An 18,688-nucleotide genomic window follows, 5' to 3' on the forward strand; every position below is an offset into this window, starting at 1 on the left:
TTCGTTTGAATGGTCATTGCCAATGCTGTTGAATAGTATAGCTGTTTTTGCTGTTGTATACTGTTTACTGGCCTCACCCACTGTTTACTACAGGTTACTACTGTCCATCATGGTGTTGTCACGTGGTTAGGACATGTGTGTGCAAAGGGTCAATATACTGGACTGAACCTAGTTTATGCTCACTGTTGTTGCGTGTTTCATAGAGGTTTTACGGTAGTATATCACCGTAAATGAGGAATGATTAATCAGTCGACAAACATCGCTAACCTCATTTTCTCAGCATTAGATGCGATTGGAACCGGACCCGTATTGCGGCAGTAAGAGCACCAAATTCTAACCAATTGGCCAGTTGGATTGTAGATGCATTAGCATTATGGGAAATAGTTCATCCAAAAAACGTTGGACAACGTGGTACCATGAGTAAAAAATAGTGTGTTGATGATATAAAACCGAATGCCTTTTTCTATTAAATCTACATCCCTATTGGTCTTGTGATTACACAGTGGATTTGAGCTTATTATTATTATCCAGCTCGGTAGCCTAGATGTTAGGGCGCCCGAAACTTGGAGGTCACAGGTTCAAGCCTTGACCGAGTCATACCTAAGACTTAAAACATTGGTATTCATTGCCTCCCTGCTTGGCGCTCGGCATTAAGGGTTGGAATTGGGGGGTTTGGTGACCTAATGACTCCCAACACAGCAGTTGGGTCTAAAATGGCAGCGCCCAGTTTGGCTGCGGCTGCATCGGCTTGCTACAGCTTAACTGTACAGGTCAGGTGTATCGACATTTCGTTCTGTGTGCAGTGTTACAAAGAATGACAATAAAAGTAAAATCTATTCTAGTAAATTCTATTCTATTCTATTCTGTTATCATTATTGTTAATATAATAATTATTATTATAACAGGTTTTAAATGTAGAGAAAAGTCAGGTTAATTGACTGGTCCGAATTGCCCCAAGGTGTGAACAAGTGAGTGAGTTGTATGTCTCTCTGTGCCCTGCGACTGGCTGGCAACCTGTTCGGGGTGTCCCCTGCCCACTGCTCGAGCACTGCTGGGATGGGCTCCAGCACACTCTGCGACCCTAGTGAGAATAATCGGTGCAGATAATGGATGGATAAACATATGTGCCTGCATGATATCCAACATCAATTCACACATGCACTACCATAAAATTAATTCCATATGGATTCATCTTGAGCTTACAAACCATGGAGCGTGTACAAGCAGAAGATGGGGCTATGAATTGGTTTTGATGTATGAACATGCTAGATGCAGTGGGTACCGGATCCCTCATGTCCACTCAGAAGCAAATCGTCTACAAATGATCCTTCAACAGTTGTTCAACCGCTTGCATTCAATCCATCCTTTACATACTGTATATAGCTGAATCCAGCGTTATCATCATTAGGAGGGTTTATAATTCCTGGACTCCTTGTCTTTGACTGTCAATTTAGGGCTGTTTATATTGTTTAAGGGCCAAAATTGGACAGAAAGGAGGTTCTAATTGCTATTTTATCTTGATTCCTTTTTTTCTGACCTTTTGTAACGCTAAGATTATTTAATGTGGCAGGCCTTCAATAAATAGAGTGATAGATCTAATAATAAAACAAACACAAGATGGGATCTCCGTGAGCAATGAGTGTAATTATATCATTTGGGAGCTCTGACAAGTATGATGGATTTCTCTTTGTGCGCTGAAGGACACCACCTATCATGTATGTGTGGGCCATCACAATGAACCACATTTCTGTTTCTTCATTTGCTTCTACGGACGCAGGCTCTTTGTGAATAATGCTTTCTGTGGGAAACAATCTTAGTTAAATGCCAGCTCTTTAAAAAGTCTAACCCAGAGCCGATGTTTTCCTCTTTATCCCAGATGTTTTACCGCTGGTAATTAGAAACCTGCAGTACGTTTCGGGAAGTAAACTAGGTCCTGAATCGCCAGTCTGAATTACAAATGTCCCTGCTAGTTTTATTCAACCCATACATTTTAAGAAAATCAACATTGTGTTAGTGTTGCTTTTTCTTGCTTAATTTTATACAGCATATACTTTTGTTTTACGCACTAATTGGTACTAATATTTGGTATTTTGGTGATTTATAAAACTGCTACATCTGTTGTGGAATTCATCTAATCCTTTACTTGTCATTGGGGTTACATTCCTGTCCCACAGTAGAAAGAATATTAGATCATTTTTCCCATTTTAAAAGCACACTGTGTCTGATTTGACGATTAGATGTCCCTGTATTGTCGTGCAACCAAAAACAATTGCCAATAAACACAGGAACAAATACAAATGACAGAGACTTAAATTGAGCCCAAAAACATAAGCTTCTTTTTTTGCCAAGTGCTGAGGAATGCTCTGGCCCCTGAGATTCAATCTGCAACCTCTGTGGAACTGTTTAAATCTAGGCTTAAAACACACTTGTAATTCATAGCTTATGAACAAACTATATTTTTTAATGTTCACAATATCTGTCTATTGTTTGTTACTGCAAAATCCGCTGCAGCCTAGTCATCCTGGAAAGGGGATTACCTCATGTGCGGTCCCTTCTCGAGGTTTCTTCGTTTTCCTCATGTTGAGGTTTTTGAGTTTTTCCTTGCCGTCATATAGGTTTTAGATCAGGAGATGGTGTAACAATAGTCTGTAGTTTGCAATAATCTGTGGTCTGTGCAGCCCTTTGAGACTGATTTTGATTAGGGGTTATACAAATAAGCATGACTTGATATCTACATTATGCTGACAAATTTCTTGAACTTTTTTTGAAGATGAACTTTCTTGAAGTTTTTAAAGAAATTGTATTTATATGATAGTTCATGTATTTTTGCTTTTTTTGCTTATTTTTAATATAATATTTAAATGAATTAGTTTAAATAAATATTATTTATTTATATTATTTTTAGAATAGAATAGAATATACCTTTATTGTCATTGTTACAAAATGGGTTAACATATTGTGACAACGAAATTGGGCATGACACTCCAGTATCACACATTCAGAGTCAGATTCAGATTCAGATCTACTTTATTGTCATTCTAGTACACGTGTATACAGAACGAAATGTCGATACATCTGACCCGCAGTTTCCTCGAATGTACAGATATAAGTAAAAGTTGTATTGTATTATGGCTACGTATAGTATTTTACCATAGTGCCGATAGTGCAAGAGGAGTAGCTAACCAGATGTGCAAAATGGGCAGTCAGGTTAACAAGTCAGGTAAACAGTAACATTAACACTGTAACAATAACGCTGTAAGTACAATAGTGCAGAGAGCAAATGTGCAAGGAGTTCACATTCACAGTGAGGTAAAAAAGCCAAGAAGATAAAGGAACAGAGAAGCTAAGGTTATAAAACAAGGAGGATACAGGAGGTATATAGTTATAATTTACACAATATTTACACAAGAAATGTTGGCATGTACAATGTTACATACAGTTTGGTATCGTAATACAGTTTGGTATCGTAAGGGTTTGTGCAATTATGCATTTGGTGCAAAAATAGTCATCATAGTGCCAAAATAGTCAACATATGCATTTGGTGCAAAAATAGTCATCATAATGCAAAAAAATAGTCAACATTATGCAAGGTGAGCAGTAAACCTAGTGCAGTCAACATGTGCAAGAAACATAGACCATTGAGTACCATTTTACGTTCGTATGAGGTAGTGTTTTTGCAAGAGTTTTTCAGTTTTTTGTGGGGTGTCTGTTTAGGGTGGTAATGGCTCTGGGGAAGAACTTATCTCTGTTTGTTTTTGTTTTGTGTGACCTGTAGCGCTTGCCGGAAGGCAGCAGGTCGAAGAGGTGGTGGCCGGGGTGAGAAAAGTCCTTGATGATGTTTTCTGCTCTGCTAAGGTAGTGAGAGCAGGCAATGTCCTCCAGACTGGGCAGAGAGCAACCGACGATTTTCTGGGCTGTTTTGATGACCCTCTGGAGTGTTTTCCTGTCTGCTGCTGTGCACCCAGCATACCACACCGTAATGCAGTACGTTAGAATGCTCTCCACTGTGGCTTTGTTAAAGGACACCTGCAGCTGCTGTTTTAGAGGATTTTTCCTAAGCACTCTCAGGAAATTGAGTCACTGCTGGGCCTTCCCTACCACCGCTCTGGTGTTTGCAGACCAGGAGAGGTCGTCGAAGATGTGCACACCCAGAAATTTGGAGGAGTGGAATCTCTCTACACAGTCTCCTTTTATGATGAGTGGTGCTGGATTCCTGCCATTCCTTCTGAAGTCCAGTATCAGTTCTTTTGTTTTTGTGGTGTTCAGTATAAGGTGGTTTTCCGAACACCATGTTGACAGTGACTCCACCTCATCCCTGTACGCCGCCACGTCCTCTTCAGAGATGAGGCCGATCAAGGTGGTATCGTGGCGAACTTAATGATTGTATTTGTGGGGTGGGTCGGTGAGCAGTCGGAGTTGTAGAGGGTAAAAAGCAGGGGGCTCAGTGCACAACTTTGGGGGGAGCCAGTATTCAGTGTTAGGGTGGGAGTGACGTGGTTACCGAGTTTCATGGACTGTGGGCAGTTTGAGAGGAAGTCCATTATCCAGTGGCAGATGGAGGGAGAGAGTCCTAGGTGTGTGAGTTTCTCCACCAGGATCTCTGGGATAATGGTGTTGAAGGCTGAGCTGAAGTCCAGAAAGAGCATTCTGACGTAGCTCCCCCGGTGGTCCAGGTGTTTCAGCACGGTGTGAAGTGCTGTGTTTATGGCGTTGTCAGTGGAGCGGTTTGCCCTGTAGGCAAACTGGTGTAGGTCCAGTGTGAGTTGCAGGGAGTTTTTGATGTACTGGGAGACTAACCTCTCGAAGCACTTCATGACCACAGGTGTAAGAGTGACAGGCCTGTAGTCGTTGAGGCTTTCCACTGCTGACTTTTTGGGGATGGGAATGATGGGGGAGGTTTTGAGGCAAGGTGGGACGGTCGCCTGTGACAGGGACCGGTTGAAGATGGTGGTGAAGACCCCAGCCAGCGGATCGGAACAGTCCCTGAGTACCCTCCCTGGTACTCCATTCCGGGCCAGCTGCTATCCTGGGGTTTATAGTTTTCAGCACACGCCTAACTAGCGCTCCTGAAATGTGAGTGTGTTGCTGCTGGTTGTTGGTGGGTGTGATGTGGCTGGCTGTTTGTGGCCTTTCAGCTTCAAAGCGAGCAAATAACTGATTAAGGTCCGCAACTAGTGAAGCATCAGCCTCAACAGTTGCCAGTTTGTGGCCTCTGAAGTTAGTGATGTGTTGAAGGCCCTGCCACATCCTCCTCAGGTCATTTCCAGCGAAGAGGTGCTCGATCCTCCTCGTGTAGGCTGCCTTTGCTTTCTTAATGCCTCTCTTCAGGTCAGCCCTGGCCACACTGTAAAGAGCCTTGTCTCCAGACCTGAAGGCGGTGTTGCGGTGTTTGAGGAGGGTGCGCGCCTCGCTGGACATCCAGGGTTTTTGGTTTGGGTAGACCTTGATTTTTTTTTATTTACTGTGACAAACATAATGACACTAAATCATAAAAAGAATACATCAGGCAAAATGGTATGCAACCAGTATATTATTTACAAATAATTCCAAGTAAAGTTTAGGCTAATTTTATCCTGCTAAACGTGTAATTTGGTCAAATTCAGACCCTGCTCAATCATAAACAAATACAAGGACCAATTTTTATCACTAGTCATACATTGCTAGTCCCAGCATTCTTGTTTTAATACATCAAACCTGGGTCGCAAAACTAAGGCCCGTGGGCCGTGTCAGGCCCGCCAACAGATTTATTCCGACCCAGGAACCGATTTTGAGAGAAGCAAAAGAAAAAAAATCTCAGCAAACAATCACCTCCAGTTGTAAATATGACTACTGGATGTCTGGAATGCCACGCGCCAATTTAAACCCACTGAAGCTGTATACAGTATGCTGACTACCTTTCACCGAACGGAGAATATTTTTGGAAACGCCCTTCCTTGTGTGGTTTTATTTAAAAAAGAAGGCTTTGTGTAGGGCAATATGATTGCACTCACCCAGATTTCTTACTATTCGTCGCTTTGTTTCCCCTTTTCATTTCGTTCATGGCCAACATTCTAATTACTGGCTACATTGCTTTTATAAAATCAATTTTATTGATAAATTTATTAAATTCTATGCAATTAAACTTTTTTCAAGTAGCCCTATTGTATTTTTCCAATGCAAATTAGCAAATTTTGTGAATATAATTACTAAAGTAGCTTGCTGTAACTCTTTGTTTCTATTTGTAGATTAATATATTTATTTGTATATTTTGTTTCAAAACCAATTGGATTAAGGGTTTCTTTAAAAAAACGAAACAGACAATGAATCCCAACTTGTGCTTAAATTCAAGGGATAAAAATATTATTGCTATGTATTGCCAAGGTATTGGATTTTAGACCGCATATGGAAAAATTTAACACATCAATCCGGTATTTACTGTATTTCCCCTTCTGGCCTAGCCCATCCATCCATCCATCCATTCATTTTCTGCACCGCCTATCCTCTGTAGGCACACTGGGGGAGCTGGAGCCAGACCCAGTTATCTTCGGGCAGTGTGCAGGAGACACCCTGAACCGGTTGCCAGCCTGTCGCTCCTGACCAATCCCTGTGCAAATGTTTAAACGATCAAACTGCTGTACTGTTGTAAAGCAGAGGCCCATTTCCTTTTCCCAGGACGGGCCTTATTGCGTTTGAATGGTGAAAAGCTCCAGAGGATGGGAATCGTCCAGGACACTCTAAGACAAGAAGTCCTGCAACAAGTCCTTCAGCTACAGGTTCGAGAAGAGGTCCGCAATCTTCAGCTCCTCAGTCGGAGTAAGTAGCACAATAATCATGTCTGCTGAGTGCTGAAAAAAGCTGTCGGATATGATTTAGCTTTGGCTAAATTGACACCCGGGGAGCAGGTGTACGTGCTATGAGACACATGGATATGGAAAATGACATCAAAGAGGTGGTGTGTGCTGCCTGAGTTGGCAGCGCATAATGTGCTGCTCTGTCTCACAGCCACAAATCCAGTAAACATTTTTACTAGTCATTCATCAATAAAATGGTCCAGGTAATCACATCTGGAATAGATCCAGAAGTGGCTTGCTCTAATTCAGGCTCAACTTTCGTCACGGCTAGTCAGCTGTTAAAGATCCAAGTAGAAAAATAGTTGATTACTACTAACTGCAGATGCAGAAAATGATGACCGTATTGTTTGATTATCTTTTGTTGATCAGAGTATCTATCTATTCGATGAAGCTGAAAATATGTTGTTATAAATATATTGTAGTTTTAATCTAAATTTTTCTAAAACATTATTTCTTATGAATAATAATGAAAAGAACAATAAATTATTTTAATTTTGGTTATCTAGCATCCTAACCAATTTCTTCTTGGTGGGGACCCAAAATATCAATATTTTATTAGATTTTAAGATCAATGGTATGATTAATACCATTGCATTTTCACACCGAAATGGGTTAAAATTTGTAAAAAAAAATATTAATGAAATATTAGGAATATCAAAAAATAATAAAGCAATATTAAAAAAGCCACACATGTGAGCTTACCAATATTTAGGGTTTTTGGAATAAAAATTAAAAAAATACGAAATCGTGATGTCTGTGTTTCGTATGTTTTTCGTTCCACAGTAGCGATGTGTTATATTGTGATATATTTTATAAATGATTATGATTAGAAATAAAGAGAATTGGTCTTTGAATTTGGCAAAGACAATTTCAAACCCAAAATGTATTTTGATGATTGGTCTTTCAATCTAAAAATATTGATCATAAGTTAGCTAAGAATACATTAGATTGTTTTAGCAACTCTTAAATATTTCTTTCACTACTCGACCAACATTGGATCCACTACTAAAACTTACTTGTAATCTTTCTCATTGTTACTAGCTGACGTTAGGCATGCTTACAGTATTTACAGGATTTACCATACTGCACTCATTCTTTTTCCGAACTGCTCTACTTCACGAGGGGGCTTGAGCCCATCCCAGCTGGTATCTAGCATTGGATCGGGAACACTCTAGAGTGATTGCCAGCTAATCACAGGGCACACACAGACATACAACCGATCACACACACACATTCATACCTAGGGACAATTTGGAGTCACTTATCAACATGACATGCATCTTTTGGGATTTTAGGAGAAAACCCAGGTAGGCTTGAGGAAAACGTACAAACTCAGCAGAGAGAGGCTAGTGTCTGGAATCAAACCCGAGACCTCTGAACTGTGACACAGACATGCTAACCAGTCAGCAAAGTCCAGCATCTGCCATCCTGCTATTCAAGATAATCCTCATCTTGAGACAAGTGGCTACCAGGGAAATATTGTCCGGTCAAACAGCCCATCCAAAGCAAGGTGTTTTCTTCAATTTATCTCCTTATAATTAACAAATGAAACCAATCAGTAACACTTGATGAGACATTTTGGAAAATGAGAGCACACAGAATCATAATGTGTTTGTTAGACATTAAAATCAGACTTTGAAATTAAAAAAAAAAACAGAATTTAGATTTATTTATAAATTCATGTACTAATCAGATCCAATAGCGTGATAATTGACAATTATTTTCTGGAGTAAGGACAATCAAGATTAGTTTTCTCTCACTTATTTTGATGGAATACAGAGATAATGAAACTACACAAATGTTTAAAAGGTGCGGTTGCTGATTTAAATATAGTAAAGTGAGATTTTAAGAGTTAATGTGTTATGTGCAGCATTGTGATTGTTTGAAAAATTGTGTTTTAATAAGAAAATATTCAATACACAACCAGCAGTGATTCAATTTCTGCAAGGCACAGAGGAACCAAAACCAAAGGTTTCATCACATTTTTAGTAAAATATATTCAAATACCACGTTATAAATTAGCCCTAGATTGATGTTTTATTTGCTTTATTTGGATTCAATACTACAATATGGAAATAAGAGTAACAACAGAACAGACGTTGATAACATTTTGTCGACATTTTGTTACAAATCGGGTGAAATGACTTTAACTCACTATTGTGAATTCACATTTTTTAATTCTACATTTTAAGTCCAGATATAGTCATTAAAAGGCTAAAAATGTCCTCCTTGGCACTGTCCAACCTCTCAATAGTGTCACACATGATTATTTTTCTATGGACATCTTCAGCTGGCTATTAAAAGGCTGGCTCGTCCCTAAAAAGAAGGATTAACAGGTTTAGAGATAGTATCTTTCCTAGGGCCATCACCACGCTAAAGAAGCTTGCAAGACTGAAACAATATATATCTCTCCTATGGATCGAAAAATTGGTTTTCATGTCTTATTTCTCGACTTATTTTGTTATCATGTTGCTTTTAAATGTCATTACACTACTTTTTCATTGCATTATTGTTCTAATGCACTTAAACTAGTCTCCAAGCGCTACCTTGTAAATACTTTTGCCTTAAAAAATATATCACATTTTTCTTTTTTAAGTCTTAAATATGTGTGTGCCATGTTTTATTTCATAAGGAATGTTCACTACATTGTTATCAAAGGCGATAAAGGCACATCTAATTCTTAATGTACGTTTCAATAAAATGAAATGAAATGATCTGCATTTATATAGTGCTTTTCAAGTCAAGACTTCCCAAAGCGCTTTACAGTGTGCTTCACATTTCCCAATAGCGGCCGTGCAGCCATGTAAGGCGCAAACCTGCTTATTGGGGGCATTAGAGGTTCAGTTTCTTACCCAAGGACACTTCGACATGTAACGCGGAGGAGCCGGGATTCGAACTGCGATCTCTTGATCAACCTAAAATCTGTGCAACTTCTGGGAGTTGAAATCTGGCACTATTGTATAATACATAAATAATAATTTGTCAACTGTAACATTTTCAAGACACACTATTTTGCTCAAACAAAATGATTCTCAAACTTACGAAATAATATTTACGTTTGAAGCCCAGCAAGGCATAAAAAAAAGAAGACAGGTCTGCGTTTGTTGTTTTAGGGCAGAATGACAGAATAGACTGGCTGTAATTGACAGAGCAGTGGATAATAAAGAAATGCATGAAGAGAAAATGGTGTCTGACGTCTTATTTCTTCACTGACTGCTTGTCCCTTGCTTTCCATCAATCATTAATCAGTCTCAGACTGACACGCTTCGTAGAAGAACCATAATCACGTTTTGTAGTCTATATCCAGTCAGCGCACTAATTGTGGGACATCAAATAAAAGTTTAAGATGTTTTTTGTTGTATAAAACCTACAGAGTTAAAGATAACTTATTTTTTTCTCTATGGGGAAAAAGTGCTTTCATTCTGGATTTTAATTCTTGAATTGGAGTTTATGCATACCTGCCAATTTCAATGCTACAAGCCGCTACAGTATATTTTTCCTTACAAAATCCCAAATAATCTTGCATCGCATATTTTTTTTCAATTAAGTTTACAAAGATCCCTCAGTTTTCACGGTTAACGGGCACTAGAACCCAAAGAAAGGTGAAAATCCCCAAAGAAGCGTCACACTTTTATAAAAGCAAGGGGGCAAACTTACCTCGAGAGGATGTCTTTACCAATTGAGAGTATACAAATGTAACAAAAAACAACTATGGATCTCCAAATAATAACACACAACACATAATTGCAGTTGAATGAATGGTTTTATTGTCATTGTACACAATTAAAACACAATTGGAAGACATTCCTCAAAATTACGCAAAGCTTCAGTTATGAATGAAGAGCCTCCACTTACTTTAGCACGCATACCCTGTCCACACGTGCGTGGTCCGGGCTTTATCAGCCCCGAGCCCTACACGGAAATCGGAAAGCTTGGAACTCCGCGTCACAGTCGTAGACGTTGAAACTCACAGAAGGCACAAATAGGCTGGCTAGTTGCGCGCTGACATCAGGTGTCCTCGGCACTGAGCCACTGGCTAGTTGCGCGCTAGGATCGGGTGTCTTTGCAGTGATTAAAATACAACCGTTCCAAATGTAGCAAATTATCTCGCGCTGTAGCTCCAGGTCATCCGTTTCATGGGTAACCGATCTGTCATTGCTGACTCAGGTGGAGGTGGAGGTTGTGAGGGTTGCTACGTAGCTTAGCTGTCGCCTCAACTGTTTATCAAACCCAATAATAATCCACGGAGCACCCAAAGGGGGTCTTCTGACTTATTTTAAAGTCTGATTTAATTGTTGAATTTCTTATCCATGTAACAAACCACCTAAAGCTAGTGGTTGCTATGACCCCCACTTTGTACGCCTGACAAACATCAGCCTATCATAGTCGCGCAAGCAGGCAATCACATCCACCCAACACAGAGCGCCCTCCCTGATCTGTCCCTGCTGTATGCCAGATGCACGATGCATTGATATTAATGACCTTAAAGATAATGCGATTGTATTCAAATTAAAAAAAATCACAAAGTAGTGAACAAGCAATAACCGAAGCAAGAAATAGCGAAGGGTCTCTGTATTCATGTACATAGGTGGACACTATTAATATGATACATTATAACATTTTATTTTTACCTATGCTTTGTTATATCCTTCTACGCACAATGCCTGTAAATTAGTTTTTCTAAATAAGAACAGACCGGCATAATGGCCCTGTTGCTGGCCATTCTACTTGGGCAAGGTTGTTGGGGGCGTGATTTTTTTTTAAAAGCGCTATGGAGCCACTAGTGAGCGACAAAAAGCCGCATGTCGCTCCAGAGCTACTTGTACACAAAAGCAAATGTTTAGCTATCTTTGTTATGTTTGCCTCTTCTAATTAAGTAAAGGCATTTTAATTCAGGTCCGGTCATCACGATTTGACAGTTGTATCTAAACAAAAAGTTTAGAAATACGTTGAAATGTGGTTTTGCTCTTTTCACTAGGGATGGGCGATACATGGGATTTTAATCTCGATTCACGTAAATACATGGTAGTATTGATGGATTCCAATCCGATAAAGATATGTTTTACTTGGAAAGCTCTTGATCATTAAATAGTTGAATCCTCCTCAAGTTAGTTTCTATTTACGATAAACACAGCACAAAGATTTTAGGCACTTAAAATGTTTCATTTTTTACTTAAAAGATAACAATTTTACCATTACAGTATTAAATATATATATAGAAATATTTGTATTACAAATGTTTCTGAACAAAAACCAAGAGAGTCAAACAAAAAAACAAATATAACAATGTCAACATGTCTACTAAACATTCCACCATATAATACTCTGCAAATAAAGTCAGATGGTGCAAATAGTGTAAACAATACAATATAAAAAACTTGATTTGTATAAAAACTAAAACACTTCTACTACTGTAACAACTGTTACAGAGCAAAAGTCAGGAGAGTCAAACCAAAAACAACAGCAATATAACAAACAAGCCCTTTCGGCTTTGTTGCCATCGTGACAACAGAATTACAGAATTTTGTTCAGGAACCGTAATATGTTTACACTTTTGGTTGCAGGTTGTTGCTCTCAGTAAGGTAAACTTATTTCCTGTGTTTAGGTAAATTTGCCGCATTAGCGCAAAACTTTACCACCCAAATGACACCTGACATTCTCCTTTGTCCACACATCGCTCATATTTAGCTTCTGATAAGGTTGTACCTGTAGATTTAGCCCTCTCTTCTGTCTGGCAGGCAAGGTGCACCAACAGGCCAGGCAAGGATAGATGCTAAAAGTGTATTTGTCAGTCGCACAAACATCCCTAAACATGAAGAGTGGCCGGGAACGCTGGGTCAGAGAGAGGACTGCACTCTCTACGTATATAAGTGGTGCTTTCAAAAAATTGGTGGAGTAGTGAAGTATCGTTCCCAGGACAATAATATCAATCGGATCCAAGTACTTCCTTAGTATCAATAATATCGATATTTGGATGGATCTGCCTACCCCTACCGTTTACACGTGATCGGAATGATGCAATGAGAAATACCCTGGCGCCATATACATGCGCACAGTTGCAGCAAACTGCTTGTTTTGTATGTGAAGACAAAATTGTCATTGAATAATTGCTACCGCGGCGGACTCTTTTGATTTTTTTTGTTTCTTGTTATTCTGTGCTTTCCGGATGATACCCATAATTGGCAAATATTCCTTTTTCCATCCAGATGCATAAACACCATACTTTGAACAGCAAAGACGTACTGGTAGACAGGTATGTTGATGCAAACATTGCAAAAGAACAATGTTGTTGAACAGTGAAAATAGCGAAAAAAATACATTAATTATTGATATGAAGATAAGACGTGAACTGCAAAAATGTGAAGTCTGCAATAAGGATCAGGGGAAAAAAAACATATCGCTGTGTTTTACTGCTATAGTTTGAGCAAACTTTTGGGTCATGGTAATGCGAGCCAAACATCGGACTGGTAAGCTGAAAATTCATGCGTGGAAAATTGAAATCAGCGCGTCAAAGTAGAATGCAAATGTAAAGCAGCTTGCTCAACCTTGACTGCAATATTTTCACCCCTTTTATGTTTGAAATCTATTGCCCTGTGCCTTTTCAGCACCATCGCTTGCCTGTATTTTTAGACATGGCTTTCCACGGTCTGTGTACTTTATTTTCAGCCCGACGGATTGTGTCGCCTGTGCAGCAAAAGGTAACGGGGGGAATCTTCCAGATCCCAAAGCTTCTTAACTCTCCCAGCGGCATGTAAGCCTTGATATGGTTGCCCTAACATCTGGTGCATCAGGGCTTGGAAGAAAGTTTCGGGGGGAGGATATTCGTCCGTGTCTCATGCTTGTTGGTTTATTCTAATAAAGTGGCAGTACCTACTTCCTTCTCAACACATGAAATTTTCATCAAAGTCTGCCTTTGTAAGTAGCCATCTGCCATGCCTCAGCCTCTCATCAGTAATTATCTAATGCCAGATGACTTTTACACCACTCATGCCTATGAAGGAACAAAAATGTCAAAATAGAAAAATAAGCACATACTAAAAGACCTAAAGAATACAAAAGTACATAAATTCATATATGATCACACAATAGTAATATAAATGAAGGAATGATTACCATATTTTTCGGACTATGATTCTCTCCGGAGTGTAAGTCGCACCAGTCAAAAAATGCATTATTAAAAAGTATACTGTAAGTTTCATTTTGGGGGCAAATTTATTTGATCAAATCCATGTCATCCGGAAAGGAAGTATAAAATGAAACTAGAATGGAGAACTCGGTAAACTAACGTTACACGTACGTGCATTTTTAGACAAACGACAAAAAATATTAAGAGTTATTCAGATATCTCTTGCATAAAGAACGTGCTTACCACATTATCAACTTTACTCTGAAAAACTAAATCCAGTGAAATATTCATCCTCAATGTCACTTTTACCGGTAAACAACTTTAACTCAGGAGGAAGACTAAAAGCTGCTTATTCCTTCTGCTGCTACGTCACAGTCACGGTTCAAATTATCAACACAGGCGGAGGGCGCCCTCTTGCGGTTCAGTGTGAAAATAACATGAAGTGATATACAGTATCGGTAATAAAAATGTAAATCTCAATTGTATAATATTATGTTAATAATTTCACAAATAAGTCTCACCAGAGTATAAGTCGTACCCCGGCCAAACTATGAAAAAAACCCTGCAACTTATAGTACAGGGGGGAAAAAAAAAAAACCATCCAAGTTTGTATTTAAGGGACAGTGCGTACAATTTGACCATTAGATGTCACCGACCAAAACCAAGTGCTAAAAGCACAAGGGAAAAAACAAACGACAGAGACTCCCTATGTCCCTTCAAGCTTACACCCTAAAATTTTTACCATGGAGGAGGACCTCTTCCAAAAGTAAGTTAAACTTAACTATATTTATCTTTATAGTCAAATCAAATCATGTTTATTTGTATACCCCTTAATCACAAAGAGTCTCAAAGGGCTTCAAAGACCACAGAATGTCAACACCTAATGTGGAGCTTTGTTATTCAGTAATATGCTTTATCATTCAGCTTGCTTTGTAACGTTATAGAGCATATTATTTTATTAAACGTTTCTTTTTCAGTTTCAAAACATTACAGGTTACTTATACAAGCCTTAAACATACTTATTTAAACATTAAACATAAATTCCATACTAAATATCGCACCGAAGCAACTTACGAACAAATTCAACTTACGAACACATCATTTTATGCATCCCGCTTGACAATGCTGAGAGAAGCACGAGAGAAAAAAGAGCTGCATCTAGTCAAACAATGACCTGGAGTTTTAAATATGTCCAATTGGTGTCGCCAAAGACAGGCACCACTTTCAAAGCACCCACTGTAGCTTTATTTGCTGACTACCGTTAATCAGCCAGAGCTCCTTGAGAAAATCTCACTGTTATTGTACTTGGCAACACAAAAAATACAAAATTTAAAATATAGCACTTGGGTCTATGCATAAGTTTAAAGAAGTTTTAGCTCCTTTCTATAATGGAATCTAACCATTCCTTTATTTAGTTAAACTAAAGCAAAAAGCAGAAATAATTATAATTAAATAAATTATAAATAATAAATAATTGATTAAAATAATTAATTAGTGTTTATATGCTGTTTTTCCAGTCTGTATGAGTTTCCCCGAGTTAAATAAACTGTAGTGGAAATTAATTCAGCTGTTGTTTTGTCTTTTGTTTTTTTAATATTACACAGTTGATAAACACTACAAAAGATTAAACCCACAATATTAATAATTTCTTTTTGAGCCTCCAAAAAAACCCCCAGCCCTTTAGCTAAGGCACACTTTTTATGCCATTAATTTACTAGTCCAGCACCAGTGAGAATGGTTTTCCTACCATATTGTCCCAGAGCTAAAACAGGTTTGCCACTACTGATGTAACTCAGATTTTAATTTTACCCGCAAATGTGGTGCACACAAAAAAACATTTGGTAAATTCCTGTGTGTTTCCCATTCTTTCCACATCTGCCTGTGCTACCAGGCCTCCGTCAGGAGCTCATTTAAAATCTTTTCCATCAGAGAAGGGCCTGCAGGCGTTCCTCTAGCCACTTCATTCTCCAGCCGCTTCCTGTCGTGGCCTAGGTTCACTCAAATGCCACTTCGGCATCTGCCCGTCCCTGGAAAACAGGTGGCGTGTTTTTGTCAGGCTGAAAACAGTTTGGGCGAGGCAAAGTGACCGCCTAATGACGCTCGATGTCATATGTTGGCCGGTCGTCAGGGAAACTGGCCTACTTCGTCTGTTGTTTTCTGAGAGGGAGATAATAACATAGTGGAATAAGGCTTGATGTGACACTCGTCTGTCGCACAGCCTGCTTTTGCAAATAGCTTGGTTAGGAAAAAAAATGTCCATTGAAACTGAAAAATAAACATTTAATAAAATATGTTCTAAAACATCAAAAATCACATTACGCGTTGACATTCTGTGGTCTGTGAAGCCCTTTGATATTCCTTGTGATTAAGGGCTATACAAATAAAAATGACTTGACTTGACTATAAAGATGAATAAAGTTAAGTTTAACTTACTTTTGGATGAGTTAGGCCAAAAAAAAGTGATCCAACCATTTTCTCACCAGCATCAAGCTTTCTTATTCCACTTTAGTTTCAAAAGAAACGGCTCGCCTCTTTAAGCTGCCGCTAGCTTTTAGCCAACCATATCGAATGGATGCACGAGATATTAAACAATTAAAAACGTCAAAGTTCTTAACGTGCTAGAGATACAGTGCAGTGTGTATGCACACAAACCAGGAAGTTGAATTATTCTTTAGGCTGGAAGCTGTGTGCCACGCGGCCGAAAGAAGCACTTAAGCACTGTCCTGTACTCAGAAAAAGGTGCACACAATACAAAATCTAACTTACAGCAATGTCTGGATCTTTTTCTACATCTCGAAAAAAATATTCGTCTGTACCGTTGTACAGTACAGAGAATGCTATATTAATAAATACCATACTAGCGCGCAACTATACAGCCGCTCGGTGCAGTACACACACAGGTGAAGGGGCATCAAGGTCCATGAAGGTGTGGCGAGGGTCCAAGCATTCAGATTTCTGTGTGGGAGTTGGCCGAGGTGATAAAGCCTAGACCACAAGGGACATTCGTGTTGGAATAAGTAGAGGCTGTTCGCTCATACCTGCGTGTGCTTTTGACGGATGTCCTCCAATTTTGTTTTCGTTTTGTATAATGACAATAAAACAATTTATTCAGCTGCGATTATGTGTTGTGTGTTATTATTTGTAGATCTATAGTTGTAATTCTGTTACGGTCGTATACGCTTAGTTGGTAATGACATCATCCCGAGGTAAGTTTGGCCTAATGAAGGTGTGTTGCTACTTGTTCTCTATTTTATTTTAATTTTAAATTGCTTTTCAAGATGACATGTATGTTTTTGGTGTTTTTATCAAATATGTTTTCCTCAAAATTGTGACCTATACTCCAGGTACGACTTATATCTTCTTTCCTTGTTAAACATGCATTTTTAGACTGATGCGTCTTTACTCCGGAGAAAGGTATCGCCCGGAAAATATGGTATATGAAACTACTGTACTTTTTGTACTAAAAGGCGCACCGAAAAAACCCAAAGTGTCGAGAAATTTGAAAGTGCACCTGTAAACCGGTTTGCCTTTTATACCAGAGCATATTGTGGATAAAATCTCAAATGCATAGTTACGATTAAATTATACTGCATATGGTGGCTGTTTTTCCTTATAGAGTGGTCTTTGAGTGTGCCCTTGTGGTTAACATATGAATTGTTACATTTCAACCAATGGCGAAAAGAGTTCTTATAATAACCAAAATATAAGTCTTATTCCAATTTTCAGGGCTCTGTCAATTATTTGAGAGCTGTTCATCCAGTAGTATGTATTTTTTAAGTGTATTCTTAATCAAGTGTGACTGAGCGAGTGAGTTGTCTGTCCCCGTGTGCCCTGCGATTGGCTGGCAACCAGTTCAGGGTGTCCCCTGCCCACTGCCCGATGATTGCTGGGATGGGCTCCAGCACCCCCGCGACCCTACTGAGGATAAGCGGTGCAGCTGATGAGATGAGATGAGATATTGTTCATAATCATTTGTGCAAGTGTGAAAATAATATTTATATATTTGATTTACAGTACAGTATATACATGTCGAGTCACTTGCGCATGCAAAATATTTCTGAAATTGTGTGTCTGTTTCAAGCGTTACAGGGTAATGTTGCATTAAAAATTGTGTATTCCTCTAGTCTTTTAACAACGAATTCCTCTTTGTTGTAATTTTTCTTTATCTTTGGCTTGGTCTCCCAAAAATCATAAACACAATGCATATAATCGATACAGTGCATGATTAAAGCAATGTTCATATGTTGAATATTAACAACGGTTACTTGAAAAACAACAGCCCCTTGTGAAATTCTCTCTCATCATGTGCTGCCTTTTTCTCTCTCCCCTTCCGCAGCCTCCTTTGGAAACTTTTCCTAGCTGATCAAGCTCTCTACTTAACAGCTCCTTGGCCTCAGTCCCGTCACAAAAACTGCAGGAGGAATGAATCCGTCCCTCTTCACATTGGAGAAAGAGCATTGGGCCTGAGAATCGCCTTTTGGCGGTGCGCTCATCCCGTCTGCTGGACTCTCATCTATTGACCATCCGGCTGGGAGCGAAAGCTTAAGGCCAGGATGTGCACTGTAGCATAGCAATAGCCAGGTGATGATCTTGTTCCAAAAAATCGTTGAAGTAGCAAATACATTGTTGCCTCTTTTGATTATGGGTTAAAAGTGTTTGTCTTTTCAAATTAAATAATAATACTTATTATCTGGAGCTCATAATTGATCGATTTTTTTTCTTTATGAATTCA

General features: G+C 38.9%; 1 protein-coding gene across 5 annotated transcripts in view; it reads left to right on the top strand.

The window, feature by feature from the left end:
* The window catches only part of LOC148370270 (sterile alpha motif domain-containing protein 10-like), a 93,873-nt gene that overhangs the window by 63,436 nt on the left and 11,749 nt on the right, over positions 1-18,688 (top strand). For 3 of the 5 annotated variants that reach the window (XR_015850102.1, XR_015850100.1, XR_015850101.1), the window contains exons 4-5: positions 6,652-6,792; positions 18,293-18,537. Coding sequence is in view for 2 of the 5 variants with exons in the window: in XM_088332738.1 (XP_088188864.1) it covers positions 6,652-6,792; positions 8,126-8,208 (224 nt within the window). In the remaining 3 variants the exon portion in view is untranslated. Of the gene's footprint in view, positions 1-6,651; positions 6,793-8,125; positions 10,096-18,292; positions 18,660-18,688 lie in introns of those variants that run through there. The other 2 variants (XM_088332738.1, XM_088332739.1) reach the window with 2 other exon arrangements.

This window comes from Urocampus carinirostris, chromosome 3 (genome assembly GCF_059441175.1).
Source record: "Urocampus carinirostris isolate Australia breed hairy pipefish chromosome 3, RoL_Ucar_1.0, whole genome shotgun sequence".
Lineage (NCBI taxonomy): Eukaryota > Metazoa > Chordata > Actinopteri > Syngnathiformes > Syngnathidae > Urocampus > Urocampus carinirostris.